Source organism: Lepus europaeus, chromosome 5 (genome assembly GCF_033115175.1).
Source record: "Lepus europaeus isolate LE1 chromosome 5, mLepTim1.pri, whole genome shotgun sequence".
Classification (NCBI taxonomy): domain Eukaryota; kingdom Metazoa; phylum Chordata; class Mammalia; order Lagomorpha; family Leporidae; genus Lepus; species Lepus europaeus.
In genome coordinates this window covers 28,473,828-28,491,324 of record NC_084831.1, presented here as the reverse complement: position 1 = coordinate 28,491,324, position 17,497 = coordinate 28,473,828, and the positions used below count along the sequence as shown (strand labels likewise).

The 17,497-nt window shown below is 56.1% G+C and overlaps 1 protein-coding gene and 1 pseudogene across 1 annotated transcript; both read left to right on the top strand.

Annotated features, from left to right (window-relative positions):
• Positions 1-916: 916 nt before the first annotated feature.
• CSF3R (colony stimulating factor 3 receptor) lies at positions 917-11,825 on the top strand. The gene is given in 16 exon segments (XM_062193265.1): positions 917-980; positions 3,502-3,798; positions 5,347-5,470; positions 5,631-5,818; positions 6,520-6,689; positions 6,809-6,962; positions 7,049-7,128; positions 7,527-7,740; positions 8,620-8,805; positions 9,133-9,234; positions 9,799-9,879; positions 9,882-9,944; positions 10,056-10,196; positions 10,596-10,689; positions 10,911-10,989; positions 11,346-11,825. Coding segments are annotated over 16 exon segments (2,517 nt in total).
• Positions 11,826-15,031: 3,206 nt separating this feature from the next.
• On the top strand, positions 15,032-15,452 carry LOC133760683 (small ribosomal subunit protein uS10-like; annotated as a pseudogene).
• The last annotated feature ends 2,045 nt before the right edge of the window (positions 15,453-17,497 follow it).

Genomic DNA, 17,497 nt, shown 5'->3' with positions numbered 1-17,497 from the left:
ATGGTCACGTGGTGCCTAACCCCAGAAGGCCTGCAGAGGTCCATGCCCAGAGCAGTGAATAAGGCCCCTGCGTGCTCCCCCTGATGTCCTCTCAGCCCACTCTTTCTACAACCATCACTGCAGCATCCAGCTTCTTGCAAGGAAAGCTCCCAGCCCCTGCTCCGCTGCTCTGTGGAGCTCTGTGGAGCACTCTCCCTTCCTTCAGGCAAGATCTCTGCATGGCTCATGCAGGAGACGCCTCCTGGAACTTCTGCACGTACAACCTGCACATTCCCAGGAGCTAACATACAAAAGGCATCTCTTGACCAAAGTCGGGCTGGTGTCAGTGGATGAACCTTCTTGTCCTTGCTCCCACTCAGGGAACAAACCATGACAGTTCTGAGGAAGGTTCTAGATGGCTCCTTGGAAAATCCCAGAAAGACTGTGCCTTAGTTGTCCACAATGGTGACCAACTGGATGACACAGCCTCACGCTGCCTTTGCCCGGTTTCATTCTCCCCGCTCCCTGATCTGCTCCTCGGGTCTCCCTAAAATAAGCCAGATGCCTGCACGCCCTTGTCTGGGGTGCTGCGGTCCTGGGAGAGTCAGCTCAGATGGGAGGGAAGGGGAAGAATGCTGCTCCTCACTGCTTCATTCCCAGCTCTTTCCTGGAAGGCACCTCTAGCACCAGCCCCAGCTGCCACTTCAGAGTCACTTGCTATGTTCCAGGCACACTGCAAAACCTTGAGCTGTGCTGCTTCGTGCACTATGCAGCACAGGCTGTTGTTACCCCCATTTTACAAAGAAACTTGGCCACAGAGAGGTCACTTAACCTCGCCAAAGCTGCACTGTGCACAGCAGGATTAAGTACAGCTCTGACTCCAAAGTCCTCGACCTCATCACACCCTCTGCCTCCAGGTGAGCACCAAGTCGGCGACATGGCAGCGCTGAGAACCTGCTGCCTGGCCAGGGCTGCCCTGATCACCCTGCTGCTCCCCGGAAGTGAGTGTGCCGGGGTTGGGGGGGGGCAATGGGAGAGGGGAGTGACAAGGAGAGAGGTTGGGGGTGGAGGAAGAAACCATTTCCCTGCACTGCCATCCAGCCAAGAATCCCAAGAGCCACAGAGGAGGGGAAGCCAGGCTCCCACCCACAGACCTCTGCAGGCAAACCAGTTCCCAGGAGTGGTGAGAGCCCTGGCCAGGCCACCTGGAAAGGGGGGGCTCAGGTCTCACCTGCAGATCTCAGCCTAACAGTCAGAAGGAACCTCTGGGTCCCATGCAGCCTGGGTGGGCAGCAAAGTTGTGGAGGTGGAGGCCACTGGGAACAGGTTTGAGCCTGAAATAAGGAAGCCGAGGCAGAGCTCTCGGACCAGGGGAACGGCTTGAGAGGTAGAGTGTGTCCCGTGTCTAGGGGCGTGCACACTGCAGTCAGGATTAGCAGGGTTTGAAAGGTTCATCTGATGTATGGTCTCTGTTGCACATTCTTATTTGGGTTTTACTTTGACTTGTTTTTAACCCTTGAAAAATATAAAAACTATTCTTAGCTGGCAGTATATACAAAAAGCAAGCCACCCAAACCCTGTTGTAGAGGCACAACACCAAGTAAGGTTTTCAAGTAAACAGTTTTATAAAGCTCCTTCCAGCCTGCAATTCTGAGTCTATAGAAGAGCAGGTGCCCCATGCTGAGGATCATGAACTTGCTCTGTGACCCTAGGAAAACTGCTGCTTCTCTTAGGGCCTCAACATCCCCATCAGTAGAATGGGCCTCAGAGCACCCTCAAAGCAGAGCGTGTCGACTAGTTTATTTATCCAGTGAGCATTCACCGAAGGCCTCCCCTGTGCAGGGCCCTGGGAGCACAGTGAAGTGGACGCCGAGGTCTCTGGCCTCACAGACCTCAGAGTCTGGTGGAGGACACAGATTCGCAGCTAAACACAGGACTATAATTCTGGAGGGTAGTAAGCGCTTCAGGAACATACAGGGCGGCTTGGCCTGATCTGGTCAGCCGGGACACCGTCTGGTTCCCCCCACCAAGAGGTCCAAATGCTAACCAACGCCAAGAGAGGTGGGAGGGGGAAGAGCACCTCAAAAAGAAGCAGCAGGTGCAAGGGTCAAGAGGTCGTGGGACTTTGGGGGAGCAGCAAGCACAGGACAGAATGGCTGGAGCGCGAAAACAACCTGCGGTGGAACAGAGAGGGTTGTCCGAGGCCAGGCCACGGGGGCTGGGTGAAGGGCTCGAGTCTGTGGCAGCAAAAACATACACGCCAGGCGCTGTGCCAAGTGTTGTGTGCTTGTTATCACATCTCATTCCTCCAGCAGCACTAATAAGAGCTGGTTTTAGTTCCATTTTACAGATGAGAAGACAGGTACAGAAAGCCTCAGTGACACACCAGGGTGACGTACTTAGTAAGCCACAGAGCCAGAATTTAAAGCTTGGCAGTTTAGTCGAAATGCCCACGCCCTTCTCTATCACACCTCAACGCCTTCCAACCTCCCAGTGCTGTGAGCAAGATCGGCTTGAATGTGCAAGGGTACAGTGGCTGTGAGAGTCTTTCTTTCTTTTATGGCTTTTTGTTGCTGTTATTATTTAGTTGGAAGGCAGGGAGACAGAGACAGAGAGTGACAGATAGAGCTCTCATCTGCTGGCTTGGTCCCCAAATGCCTGCAACGGCCAGGGCCAGACCAACACCAAAGTGGGGAGCCAGCAACACAATCCAGATCCCCCCGGTGGGTGCCAGGGACCCAATCACTTGAGTGGTTACGGCTGCCTCCCAGGGTCTGTATTAGCAGGAAGCTGGAATGAGGCCAGCTTTGGTTCTAATCCTCTTTAAAAAAAAAAAAAAAAGATTTATTTATTTGAAAGGCAGAGAGAGAGAAAGAGGTCTTCTATCCACTGGTTCACTCCCCAAATGGCCAAAATGGCCAGAGCTGGGCCAGTCCAAAGCCAGGAGCTTCTTCCATATCTCCCAAGCGGTACAGGGTCCCAAGGACTTGGGCCATCTTCTACTGCTTTCCTAGGCCATAGCAGAGCTAGATCGGAAGTGGAGCAGCCAGGACTCGAACCAGCACCTATACGGGATGCCAGCACTGCAGGTGGCAACAGCGCTGGCCCTGATTCTTATCTTCTAATCATTGCTTTGGCCGTCCTGGGGAGGGCACTGGTCTCTATCTGGTGGTGTGCTGAGGCTGGCTGGCGGGAGCTGTCTATGCACACATCTCCCCACCTCTGCGCTCAGGGACAGCCCATGGGCCACTTGGAATCAGCCACGGTGGGAATATTCATGCCACGGAGGGCAGCACGCACTGTAAGTTAGCATCTGCTTTTCTCAGTAGAACAGGTTGGGAAACGTCTACCATCACTGTCTCCTCTCACCCCTCACAGCCCTTTGCGATGTCTGCACACACCATCCCCATCCAACCCCCGTGGCTCGCAGGGAGAGGCAGGAAGGTGAGGACCCAGATCAAGGGGTACCAAGGCCTGAGCTTGCAGGCAGGGCAGTCACTCACAGCCGCATCTCTCCCCCAGGCTTGGAGGCATGCGGGCGCATCAGCCTCTCCGAGTCCACCGTGCGCCTGGGGGCTCCCATCACTGCCTCTTGCACCATCAGCCAGAACTGCAGCCAGCTGTACCCGGACCCACAGATTAGGTGGAAACTGGGAACAGAGACGCAACCAGGAGGCAGGCAGTGGCGGCGGCCTGATGGGACCCAGGAATCGATCATCACGCTGCCCCACCTCAACCACACTCAGACCTTCCTCTCCTGCTGTCTACAATGGGGCAGCAGCCTGCAGATCCTGGATCAGGCTGAGCTGCGAGCAGGCTGTAAGTCCCTCCAGCCATCTGCCTACTCCAACCCCAGCACCAGTTAGAGTTCTTGGCTCCATGGGCACTTCCTGGGCATGAGGTCGGGTCATCTCCCCTGCCAGGCAGTACTACTGTTTAGCCCCACTTTGCAGATGAAGCAATTGACGTCTGGGGAGGATAAGCAATGTGTCAAGGGTCACAGGCTAATGAGGCTGGAGCCGAGTTTGTATCAGTGGTGTGGCTCTAAAGCCAGTGTGGCAACCACGACTCCACCTGGCTGCCGAGCAAGTCCAGATCCTGGGCCCCAGGAGGGTGTCCCAGGAGGACGCTCTGTGCAGGCTCGCTCCCAGCGTCTCCTCCCGCCCAGCTGCAGCCTTCCTTCCCGACTGAGCAGGCTGGAGTTTGTGCCAAGCTGAGACATAAGAAAAAACAAAGACCAAGCTTCTTGTTTACGATTCAGAGGGGTAGGCCTTGTGATACGGTGGGTTAACTGGCCACCTGGGGCGCCCAGTTTTCAGTTCAAGTCCCAGCTACTCTGCACTTCTTTTAGAAAAATAAAACAAAAAATTTTCATTTTATTTTATTTGAAAGGCAGAGTTACAGAGAGAGGGAGAGATCTTCCATCTGCTGGTTCACTTCCCAAAAGGCCACAAAGGCCAAGGCCAGGAGCTTCTTCCAGGTCTCAGGGACCCAAGGACCTTAGCCATCTTCGACTGCTTTCCCAGGCCATAGCAGAGAGCTGAATCGGAAGTGGAACTGGACTCAAACTGGCGCCCATATGGGATGTCGGTGTTGCAGATGGTGGCTTTATCCGCCACGCCACAGTGCCGGCCCCTACTCCACACTTCCAATCCAGCTTCCTGTTGATGTGCCTGGGAAGCGGCAGATGACAGCTCAGGTACTTGGTTTCCTGCAGTCCAAGTAGGAGACCCGATGAAGTGCCTGGGTCCTTGCTTTAGCCTGGCCCAGCCCTGGCTGTTGCAGGCACTTAGAGAATGAACCAGCAAATGGAAGATCAATCTCTCTCTCTCTGTCTCTCTTTCTCTCTCGTTCACTCTCACTCTCACTCTGCCTTTCAATTAAATTTTAAAAATCTTAAAAATATTAATCAGAGTAGCCACTAACACCTACCAAGCACTTACCTGTGCCAGACACTGCCCTGAGCGCTTTACGTATAGTAGGTCCTTTTTCCCTCACAATAAGCCTGGGGGTGGCTCTTTTACCATTGCCCCCACTTTATAGATGACGAAACTAAGGCACAGAGCACTTAATAACTTCACCATCACATGATTAATGCATGGCAGATCCGGAACAGAAACCCAGACAGTACATTATTCATGTCCAAGGGGTCTGCAGTTAGGGAAATTGGAGGTGGGGGCCCCTAGGCTGCTGGAGGTCTGGCTGCGTGTCCCTGTTTGTACCTGGAACTGGGCTACCCCTCGAGTGTCCACTGTATGGAGACAAGGCAGCCCGAGAGAGACCAAAGCCAACCAAAGCCCATGGGAGCTTGCCAGTTGTTGCACTCAAAGCCCTCATATCTTTTCCCCTACCCCGGACCACGAGCAGATCCCCCCGCCGTACCGCACAACCTGTCCTGCCTCTTGGACCTCACGACCAGCAGCCTCACCTGCCAGTGGGAGCCGGGGCCCGAGACCCACCTGCCCACCAACTTCACCCTGAAGAGCTTCAAGTGAGCAGCAGCTCCTCCCCAGCCCCTTCCTTTGGGCGGGGGTGGGAGGAGGAGTGGGAGGACTGTGGGGAGGAGTGGGGAGGCAGAGGCAAAGCTGGGAGGCGGGGAGGGAGCCTTGCTTTCTTCCTCTGCTTGGCACCCCAGCCTGGCCTGTTGGCAGGAGCCGGGGCAGCTGTCAAACCCAAGAGGACGCCATCGTGGACTGTGTGCCAGAGGACACGCACAGCTACTGCTCCATCCCGCGCAAACACCTGCCGCTCTACCAGAGCATGGGCATCTGGGTGCAGGCAGAGAACGCGCTGGGGACCAGTGTGTCTCCGCAGCTGTGCCTCGATCCCATGGACGTAGGTGGGCCATGCTGGGTGCATGGGAAGGGAGAGGCCACCAAGACGGGCACACCCACAGAGGCATGGAGAGGGAGACAGAGGGCCAGGGACAGTCGAGGGGACGCTGGAAGACCTAGAGACAGAGGCAGAGAAGAGAGACAAAGAGTGAGGCAACTGCAGGCAGAGGCTAGGAGACAGAGACGCCCACTAGGGGCTAAGCACTTCTTGAGGTCCTAGAGCCACAACAGTGAACCCAATGCCAAAACTCCTGCCTTCAGAATGTGACATCCCAGGGGACGAAACAAAGCAGAATATCAGATGATGAAAAGCAGAATGAAGAAGTTCAAAGACAGGAGCACAGGAAGAAGGGGAGGGGTAGTTGCTATGTCAACAGACCTCACTAAGAAGGCAACCACCGAGCAGATCCTTGGAGGAAATGAGGGAGCAAGCCATAGGGTATCTGGGAGAAAGCATTCTGACCAGTGCAAAGACCCCGGGGAGGAGCATGGAACAAAGACCTAGACAGAAACAGGCATGTATACGTAGAGACAAAACTGCAGAATCATAGCAACTCAGACAGAGATGAGAAGTCAGATGCAAAGACAGCGGTTGGGACCACGTGGATGCAGCTCCAGAACCACAGGCAGGGAGACGAGAGGAGCTGAGGTCGAGCGGCCTAGAGGGCAGAGCAGAGGGAGGTTCTGACAGCCCCACTGCTTACAGTGAAGCTGGAGCCCCCTACGCTGTGGGCCCTGGACTCCAGCCCCAAGGGGACCCCACCCCAGCCAGGCTGCCTGCAGTTGCACTGGGAGCCATGGAAGCCAAGCCATTTTATCGACCAGAAGTGTGAGCTACGCCACCAGCCACAGCTTGGAGAAGCCAACTGGACACTGGTGAGGCAGAGGCAAACCCCAGAGCCCGAGGTGGGAGGCTGAGGGGGTACAGCGGGCTCAGGTTCACCCCAGAAGGGCACGGAGATCCACGCTCAGAGTCCTACCCCCACACACACCAGGTGGCCCCCCTGCCCTCCATGACCGTCCAGTATGAACTCTGCGGGCTCCTCCCAGCCACCGTCTACGTCCTGCAGATGCGCTGCACCCGCTGGCCCCTACCCGGCCACTGGAGTGCATGGAGCCCCAGCCTGGAGCGGAGAACCACCGAACGGGGTAAGCGGCCGACAAGGGACTGGGGCACAGCCGTCAGAACCCTGGCTCTGCCTCACCGGCACGCTCTCCTCTCACTCCCTCCACAGTCCCCGTGGTCAGACTGGATGCATGGTTGCGGCAGAGGCAGCTGGACCCTGGGACCCCGGAGGCGCAGCTGTTCTGGAAGGTGACTCCCTCTGAAGGCTGTCCCTCCACCCCTGGAACCTCCTCCGACCCAGACAAACCCTGCAGGTCTGAGGGCTTGCTTGCATTTAAATGTGATTTGCCTGCACTTTGCATGTGCGTGGGGACCTCTGGGGGAAGCCACAATGCAGGAGTCACCCATGCCCCAAAGGGTCAGCTCAGCGGATAGTTAAGTGCTTTCTGTATGTGCCAACTTGCTTCTTCCCTCCCCGCTTCCTAGAACCTGGCACAAGGGAACAGGGGGAAGGAGTGAGGGATGAAAAGCCTGGCCCCAATCTGGGACTCAGTTCTGTGTCCCATCCATCCCACTTTTGGAGGCGTGGCATCACTCAAGATGAGCTGTGCACCTGCTTATCATTGCTTTTCCGCCGCCCGCCACAGCCAACACCCCAGGAGGAAGACAGCGGGCAAATCCAAGGGTACCTGGTCTCCTGGAGACCCTCAGGCCAGGCTGGGGCAGCCCTGCCCCTCTGCAACACCACGGAGTTGGGCTGCACCTTCCACTTGCCTCCAGGAGCCGGGGAGGTGGCCCTGGTGGCCTACAACACCGCTGGGACCTCCCAGCCCGCCCCAGTGATCTTCTCGGAGCACAGAGGTACAGGGGGCTGAGAGCACGTGATTAAGGCGTGTGAGTGTGGAGGCCAGATTGCTAGGTTCAAAAGTCATCCAACCACTTGGTGGCAGTGTGAACCGGGCAGGCAACGTCCCCTCACTGGCCTCGCTGTTCATCTAAAAAATTGGATAACTGCCTGCTGGGGGCTGCTGTGAGGAATATATTAACTAAGACACGCGCCTGGCACAAAGGAACCGCTCGGTGCGTGTTAATGTTCACGTCCATCAGAGCCAGGTTAAGGTGGTGCTGGTGTCTAGACTCACGCGCACACACACACACACACACTCACAATCCATTCTGGCACAGCATGGTCCGTGAGTTAGTGGCTCAGTCTTAGGGGATCAGTCCTCAGCACACCAGTATCCCCTAAACATGGGCCCTCACCAGGAGGACCACTGATCCCAATCCCAATCACAATAGCTAACACTTCCACCTCCCAGCTGTGTGGCCTTAGATAAGCTGCCTGACCTCTCTACACCTCTCCCTCTTCTCATTGATAAAACAGGGACAATAGTAATACCTCCCTCCCCGGTGTGACGGTGAGTAAGCTAGCAAATACAAGGACAGCATGGGCCTGGCTCTTAGCCCTGGCAGTCCTCGTTCTCCCACTGCTACTCCGTACTTGGCCCCAAGCCAGGTTTGTCCTGCGCATCATCAGCTCACTGAATCTGCACCAGGACTCCATGAGCTGGGTACTTGGGTCATTGTTTCCACGTCACAGATGAGCAAGGCTCAGATATCGACCCAACCAAGGTCGCCCAGCCTGGAAGTAGCAACGTCAGGATTCGAACACAGGCTTCTGGCTCTGGAGTCTGGATTCTTTTCACTTTCGTTCCACAGTTTCTCACTCTGTCTCTCCAGGTCCACCCCTGGTCGGACTCCATGCTGTGGGCCAAGACCCTCACAGCCTCTGGGTGGGCTGGGAGCCCCCCAGTCCTCAGCCTCAGGGCTATGTGATTGAGTGGGGCCCCGGTGCCCCCAGCCCCAGCAGCAGCAAGACCTGGAGGGTGGAGCAGGATGGGAACCTCACAGGGACTCTGCTTCGAGGTGAGGCGGGAGCAGCGGTGTGGGCGGGGCTTGGGCATGGGGAGGAGGCAGTGCATCCCCACGGTGGGGGGGGGGGGGCAGGGCCAGGGTAGGGAGGCAGACTCACTGTCCGTGTCACAGAGCCCCACACTCAGGAAGATCTTCCCATGAAGCACTTCTGCACTCTACCTGCAGCCCGGCCCCCGCATCCTTCTAGCTCTCCTTTCCACTCCTCATCCCTAACACCCATCAAAGGACCTGAGAAAGACATTGCAAAGAGAGAGCTGAGGTTGAGGTTGGCTCCTGTGCAGGGCCTAACCCGAGTGCTGCCCCCTTCTCTCTGCACAGAGAACATCAGGCCCTTCCAAGTCTACGAGATCGCCGTGACTCCGCTGTACCAGGCAGCCATGGGACCCTCCCGGCACATCTATGCCTACTCCCAGGAGACAGGTTCACCTGCCGTCAGCCCCCTCCCAGAGTCCTCTCCTCCCTAGCCAGCGCCCAGCTGGGCCCCAGCAATCAGGAAAATGATGAGACAATTCCCTCTTCCCTCCTCTGGCCCTGCAGAGGCTCTCGCCTGATCCCCCACCCCCACCCCCACCCCCCGGGTCTCCGGAGCTGAGTACAAATCAGGTGGTGAGGCGGGAAAACTTGGGCAGTGAATTGGGCAGGATTCCGGGAGCAAGTGTTGAAAAAAATCAATCAACCGCCTTGCCAGGTGTCAGGTGTGATAGAAAATGAACGAGGGCCTGGCAGAAGTTCAGAGAGTGAATGGCAGAACCGAGTAATGCTTCAGACAAAACGGGTGGGGGAAAAGTCAGGGAGTGCGGTTCAAATAGAACCGGGTTCCAATCCTGGCTCAGACACTTAGTAGCAGCAGGTGCAGTTCAGATACAATCCCTGGAGAGGTGAGGCTTGGACGTGAGCCCCCTCGGAATCCCTTTCCTCAGCCACTCTGCAGTGTTCCAGGGAGCTGCATGGAACCTTCCGCCCTGTGCCTCTGTCTTCCCACAGCCCCCTCTCATGCCCCAGAGCTGCAACTCAAGCACATTGGCAGGACCTGGGCACAACTGGAGTGGGTGCCTGAGCCCCCTGAGCTGGGAAGAGCCCCCTGACCCATTACACCATCTTCTGGACCAACACTCAGGACCAGTTCTTCTGTGAGTCCACCCTCAGCTCCCTGCAGTCCCAAAAGGCCCAAGAGGGGTGCCCAGCACCATGGAGACAGCTCCAGCATCTGGGCCCAGCCTTACCCTACACTCCACTTCCAGCCACCACCCTGAATGCCTCCTCCCGCGGCTTTGTCCTCCATGGCCTGGAGCCAGCCAGTGTGTATCACGTCCACCTCATGGCTGCCAGCCAGGCCGGGGCCACCAACAGTACGAGTCTCACCCTGATGACCTTCGCCCTAGGTAAGGTACGGGGGCAGAACTGGGCAGAGACAGCTGGCAGAAGGGTCCCCCACCCGAAAGTTCCTGATTTTGAGAATACATAAGACCCTGTCTTTGGATGCCTGGTCTGAAGGAGGAGACCTAGCCCTGCCCATGGATCCCAGTTTGAGGGAGGAGACCCGGTCCTGCCCATGGATTCCAGTTTGAGGGAGGAGACCCGGTCCTGCCCATGGATCCCATTCCGAGGGAAGAGATCCAGTACTATCTATGGATCCCAGTCTGAGGGAGGAGACCCAGCTTTGCCCAAGGATCCCAGTCTGAGGGAAGAGACCCAGCACTGTCCTGGGCTCTCAGAGCAAGGGTGGAGACCCAGCCTCATACTCATGTGCTGTCCCCTCTCCTGATTTTCCCTCATCCCAGGGGAGTCGGTGCTGCACATCCTCCTGGGCCTGTCCGGCAGCCTCTTCTTGCTCTTCTGCCTCTGTGGGACCACCTGGCTCTGTTGCAGTCCCAGGTGAGCCCTTCAGAGAGGCCTGACGCCCAGATACCCCTACCCATAGGGGCCTGCAGGTCGGGCTGGGCCAGTCTGAGTCCCGTCCAGCCTTCCCAGACCGTGGAGCCAGTCTGGGAGCCCCAGCCCTCCACCTGTCCACACCAGGGGGCAGCGGCACCTCCTGGGCTGCTGAGATGGCTGGGATAGCCGAACTAGCCTTCACCTGCCCCTTTCTTCTGCAGGAAGAATCCGCTCTGGCCAAATGTGCCAGACCCAGCCCACAGCAGCCTGGGCTCCTGGGTGCCCACCATCATGGCAGAGGTGAGAGGGACTGGGGGGCGTTGGTCCAGGCTCCAAGGGCAGGGCTGCCCTCTGGGACGAGCATGCAGGCCCCTCCACCCCTCTGGATGAAGCAGGTCTGAATCCCTGCTGCTCCCAGCTCAAAGCCTCAGTCACTGCCCTGGGAAATGGGAAGATTCATGGTGCTATTCTCAGCACGTCTTGCACCTGTTGGGCACCATACATCAGGAACCTGCAGGGGCTTTGTATGTGTGACACTTTGTGTTCCAGCAGACAGAAGCAGGGGCATCCCCACAGCTGCCCCGACTCAGGGAGGGACCGTGTCTGGTGCACACATCTGAAATGAACCATGCCCTCACCCTGTGTCCTGTGTCCAGGAGGCCTTCCAGCTGCCCAGCCTTCGAGACCCCGACATGCCATCCATCACCAAGATCACGGTGCTGGAGGAGGAAGAGAAGAAGCCAGGGCACTGGGAGTCCAGTGACAGCTCAGAGAGCTGTGGCCTCCCCACCTTGGTCCAGGCCTACGTACTCCAGGGGGACCCAAGAGCAGCTTCCACCCAGCCCCAGCCCCCGTCTCCCACCAGTGACCAGGTCTTTTATGGGCAGGTGCTGGGCAGCCCCACAAGCCCATGGCCAAGGCACTACCTGCGCTGTGACTCCACGCAGCCCCTCTTGGGGGGCCTCACCCCCAGCCCCAAGTCCTATGAGAACCTCTGGTTCCAGGCCAGCCCTCTGGGGACCCCTATGGCCCGACCCCCAAGCCAGGAGGATGACTGTATCTTCGGGCCACTGCTGGACTTCCCCCTCCTGCAGGGACTCCGTGTTCATGGCATGGAGGGCCCGGGGGCCTTCTAGGACCTCCTGGGACTCCTCACCTGGGGCCTCAGGAGAGGAGAGGTCAGGAAGGCCATCACTCAAAGCCATCCCAGTGCCAGGAGGGCAGGAGGGCTCCCAGGCCCCCCCTCCACGCCCTACCTCCCAGCCTCTGCCTCATAGGCTGTGCCTCCCAAGCCACCTGCATACGTTTAAGGGCCGGGCTGTGCTTGATCCAGCCCTACCCCTGAGCCGTTTGTTTGTTTCTTATTATTCCCATCTATTAAACTTGTTTTGGTTTGGGGTTTGTTGTTAGAAAATCTCTGTTCTCTTTTTTCAACACTCTAGCAACCAGAGGGATAATTCTCAGACTTGTTTATTTGTTCACCAGGTCATTCATTTGTTCATTCATTCATTCGTTCAGCTCTCACCTGGCATCCAGCCCTGTGCTGGCAGCAGGGCTTAAGAGGGCTCCCATTCCAATGTGGGGGGGGGGGGGGCTCGAAACTGATCATTAAGACATGGTGGCAGAGATTACAAGGAGGAAGTCACAGAGCGCAGGGAGACATGATGGCCAGCACTCGGAAAACACTAACCCCTGTTGGAGAAATAGAATTAAAAATAAAATCACCTGCCAACCAGAAGGTTAGAGGGGGAAGAAAACAGTTTTGTTATTGAGTAAGCATTCACAGGCAACCCACTAAAGAGGCTGCAAGGACAGAAGGAAAAATCCCCTCCCCTCCTTTTTTTTTTTTAGAGATATTTTATTTATTTGAAAGACAGAGTTACAGAGAGAAGCAGAGACAGAGAAAGGTCTTCCACCTGCTGGTTCATGCTCCAGTTGGCCGCACAACAGCCGGAGCTAGGCTGATCCAAAGCCAGGAGCCAAGAGCTTCTTCTGGGTCTCCCATGTAGGTGCAGGGGCCCAGGCACTCGGGCCATCTTCCACTGCTTTCCCAGGTGCAGCAGCAGGGAGCTGGATCAGCAGTGGAGCAGCCAGGACTTGAACTGATGCCAGAAATCTTCTCCTTTTATGTAATCAAGTGCATGCAACTTCTTGCATACCTTGTCTCAGGATAAACAGCAACTGAAGACAGTGAGCAGGCGGGATTCCCTAGATAAACCACCTGAGAAGCGATTTGACATGGCATTTTTTGCTGTTGTTTTTAAAGATTTATTTATTTTGGCCGGCGCCGGCGCCGCACCGGCGCTGCGGCTCACTAGGCTAATCCTCCGCCTTGCGGCGCCGGCACGCCGGGTTCTAGTCCCGGTCGGGGAGCCGGATTCTGTCCCGGTTGCCCCTCTTCCAGGCCAGCTCTCTGCTGTGGCCAGGGAGTGCAGTGGAGGATGGCCCAAGTGCTTGGGTCCTGCACCCCATGGGAGACCAGGAGAAGCCCCTGGCTCCTGCCATCGGATCAGCGCGGTGCGCCAGCCGCAGCGCGCCAACCGCGGCGGCCATTGGAGGCTGAACCAATGGCAAAAAGGAAGACCTTCCTCTCTGTCTCTCTCTCTCACTGTCCACTCTGCCTGTCAAAAAAAAAAAAAAAGATTTATTTATTTTATTTGAAAGGCAGAGCTACAGAGAGAAAGGAAGAGAAATAGAGAAAGAGATCTTCCATCTGCTGGTTCCCTCCCCAAATGGCTGCAGTGGCCTGTGCTGGGCCAGGCCAAAACCAGGAGCAAGGAGCTTTGTCTGGGTCTCCCACATGGACACAGGGGCCTAAGCACCTAGGCCATCTTCTGCTGCTTTCCCAGGCACATTAGCAGGGAGCTGGATCAGAAATGGAGCAACTGGGACTTGAACCAGTGCCCATATGGGATGCCAGCACCACAGGCAGCAGTTTAACCCACTGTGCCACAGCACTGGCTAATTTTTTTCTTCTCTTTAGATTTATTTATTTATTTTGGAAGTCAGAGTTACAGAGAGAGGGAGAGAGAGAGATCTTCCATCTCATCTCCACTATGCAGATGGCTGCAATGGCCAGTACTGGGTCAGACCCATGCCAAGAGCCAGGAGCTTCATCCAGGTCTCCCACGTGGGTGGTAGAGGCCCAAACCCTTGGGCCATCTTCTGCTGCTTCTCACAGGTCATTAGCAGGGCACTGGATCAGAAGCAGAGCAATCAGTACCTGTACCCATATGGGATGCCAGCATTGCAGACAGCAGCTTTACCCACTATGCCACAACACTGGCCATTTGCCAGGGCATTTATAGCCAGCATTAGGGGTGTTAGGTTTGGAATAGCTTGGGGTTGTGGCATTTTGTAGCCCCAGAAAAGAGACAGAAAAAGGAGACAAAGCCAACCTCAACAGAGACAGGTAGCTTTATTGAAGCAAAGAGGGGCGACAGTCTGTTCTTGCAAAGAGACTGCATACAGGCACGCACAGGGCTGGGTTGTCATCTGGCTGGAGACGGAATCTGCCCCTGCCAGTGGGAGGTGGGGGGCTTGCCCCTGGTGGGAAATAGGGAGTAGGGGGCTTTCAGAGACCGCTGGGAACTTTCCTCTTATCTGTTTCACAAGCTGCCCTGTGCCGCTTCTCTGTTTTGCCAGCTGCTTTGCAAGGAGTCTGAGGGAGGTTGAGCCTGGTTCCTGCACCCAGGGTCTCAACAAGGGAGCACACAGGGCGAGGGGCGGGGGAAAGGAAGGGAGAAGGGGCCACATGTCCTTTAAGCGGAGTGTCCAGGGTGGAGCAAGAGAGCAGGGAGAGGTCCCTCCTGCTAACACACATGAGCAACATACATCTTCATACATTGTATGTTCAGGAATTGACAGCAAACTCCTCCCCTGGCGGAGAATGTGGTATGATAACGAGGGCTCCACTTCGGTCATGAAGATGTGACTCAGACTGGTGTGTGGTGGTCTTATCTCCCTCTGATTGCAAGGTTGCAAGAAATACTCTTCTGGAACATTCTCTGAAAAACAAGCTCAAGAAAGTTCAAGTTCTCTGCCCAAGACCTGACAGCCTCTCCTCCCCCCTTTTCGCCCAGATCAGATCCCACACTGCTGGGTTAGAAACCCCCCACCCCCACCCCCACCCCAAGACATTTCACTCCTCCTTCCTGAAGGGTAGGGGAAGAAGGCCATCCTTCACGCCCCTCTTCACCAGGGCATGGTGAGTCCCAGGAGGCAGTTTTGCCGTTCAAGAGAAAAACAGCTTCTTTCTGAGAAGACGCGGTAGCGCTGGGGGCGGAGCACGTTTCCGCCCGCTCTGGCTCCTGACTCACCGCTGGTCGCTCTCTGGGGAACAAGTCGGTCAGGAAGCCGTGCCGCAGCCATGGCTTTTAAAGACACTGGAAAGACGTCCGTGGAACCAGAGGTGGCCATTGACCGAATTAGGGTCACCCTGACCAGCCGCAAGTCCCTGGAGAAGGTGTGTGCTGACTTGGTCGGAGGAGCAAAGGGGAAGAATCTGAAAGTGAAAGGATTGGTTCAGATGCTACCAAGACACTGCGAGTAAAACCCCTGTGGTGAGGGTTCTAAGACGTGGGGCTGGTTCCAGATGAGAACCGGTAAGTGGCTCATTGACTTGCACAGCCCTTCTGAGACTGTTAAACAGATCACTTCCATCAGCACTGAGCCGGGAGTAGAAGTTGAAGTCACCATGGCAGATGCCTAAGCCAACTGACTGGTTTAATAAATTGACTACCACTTGTTAGAGAGAGAGAGAGAGAGAGAAACAAGTGGTCAGCAGATCCAGCAAGGCCTCATCCGGAGGGATTCAGCGGATCCGGAGAAGAGTGCAATTTCCAGTCTTTAACGACCAATCTGGGGCCGGCGCCGTGGCTTAACAGCTAATCTTCCGCCTTGCGGTGCCGGCACACCAGGTTCTAGTCCCGGTTGGGGTGCCGGATTCTATCCCGGTTACCCCTCTTCCAGGCCAGCTCTCTGCTATGGCCCGGGAAGGCAGTGGAGGATGGCCCAAGTCCTTGGGCCCTGCACCCCATGGGAGACCAGGAGAAGCACCTGGCTCCTGGCTTCGGATCAGCGAGATGCGCCAGCCGCAGCGGCCATTGGAGGGTGAACCAACGGCAAAGGAAGACCTTTCTCTCTGTCTCTCTCTCTCACTATCCACTCTGCCTGTCAAAAAAAAAAAAAAAAAAATCTGGTTCACCAGGGTGGAGCTTTCCCTCAGTAGGGGGAAGGTCGTTCACACTTGCATATCCACAGGGAGCAACCCCCACCTGCCCAATTGTAAGGTACTCTTATTGCTCTCTTTTTCTACATCTGGGCAGGTCAGGTGGCCAACCGTACTGGGAAAGGGCTAGCATTTAGGAGCCTCCTCTGGCCAGATGGCCGTGAGCATGGACCACTGAGAAGGCACACCTGGAGCCAGGACAGGCTGCCCAGTGCCCTGGTCAGGCCTGTCGTGGCTGCCTTCTGTGCAGGCATCCCTGGAGAGAGAGGCTCCCACAGTTCCCTGTAAGGGCACAATCGCATGTCCTGCCCTCCACTGACGTTTTCCACAGCACTGCTGCCACCCCCAAGCCCTGCTTCTTCCATGCCGGCAGAGGCTCACTTCTGAGATCTGTCCCACTTGCTGCACCAGCTCTGTCACTCCAGGGCAGCCCGAGCATTTGGGCCTCTACCACCCACATGAGTGACCCGGATGAAGCGCCTGGCTCTGTGCTGGCTGTTGTAGACATCTGAGGAATGAACGAGAGGATGGAAGATTATCTCTATCTCTTTATCTCTCCCTCTCTCTGTAACTCTGACTTCCAAAATAAATAAATGAATCTTTAAAAAAAAATTTTTTTTCAAGGGCCGGCACTGTGGTGTGGTGGGGAAAGCTGCCACCTTCAGTGCCAGCATCCCATGTGGGCACTGGTTCAAGTCCCAGCTGCTCCACTTCCGATCCAACTCTCTGCTATGGCCTGGGAAAGCAGTAGAAGATGGCCCAAGTGCTTGGGCCCCTGCACCTGCATGGGAGAATGGGAAGAAGCTGCTGGCTCCTGACTTCGGATCAGTGCAGCTCTGGCCATTGCAGCCATTTGATAGGCTTTAACCCACTGCACTACAGCACCAGCCCGAAGGCTGTTCCTTTTTTAAACAAAGAAATTTATCTACCTATTTATTTGAAAGGCAGAGAGAGAGAAAGATCTTCCATCTGCTGGTTCACTCCTCAAATGGCCACATAGCCAAGCCTGAGCCAGGCCAAAGCCAGGAGCCAGGAAGCCCATCCAGGTCTCCCATGTGGGTAGCAGGGGCCCAGGTACCTGTGCCATCCTCTGCTGCACTCCAGGTGCGTTAGCAGGGAGCTCGGTCAGAAGCAGAGTAGCCGGACTCTGAACAGATGCTCTGGTATGGGGTGCTGGCGGTGTCACAGCAGCTTACCCAGCTGTGCCAAGCACAGGCCCTAACCCTTTCTTTAGCTGCAGCCCTCAGCTCTCTACTCAAAATTTCCCCCAAAAGTTGGAGGAGATGGTCTTAATTTGTTTTTCATTTATTTAAAAGAGAGATCTTCACTTATTTAAGAGAGATCTTCATCCACGAATGCTCACAACAACTGGGAGAAGGGGCAGGTCAAGGCCAGGAGCCCAGAACTCCACCCAGGTCTCCCAAGTGCATGGCAAGGACCCAGGTACTTGCGCCATCATGTGCTGTTTACCAGAGTGCACACTGGCAGGAGGCTGGCATTACAAGCAGGGCTGGGACTCAAACTCTGGCACTCTGATACAGGATGCAGCATCCTAGGCAGTGTTTTAACCCCTGCACC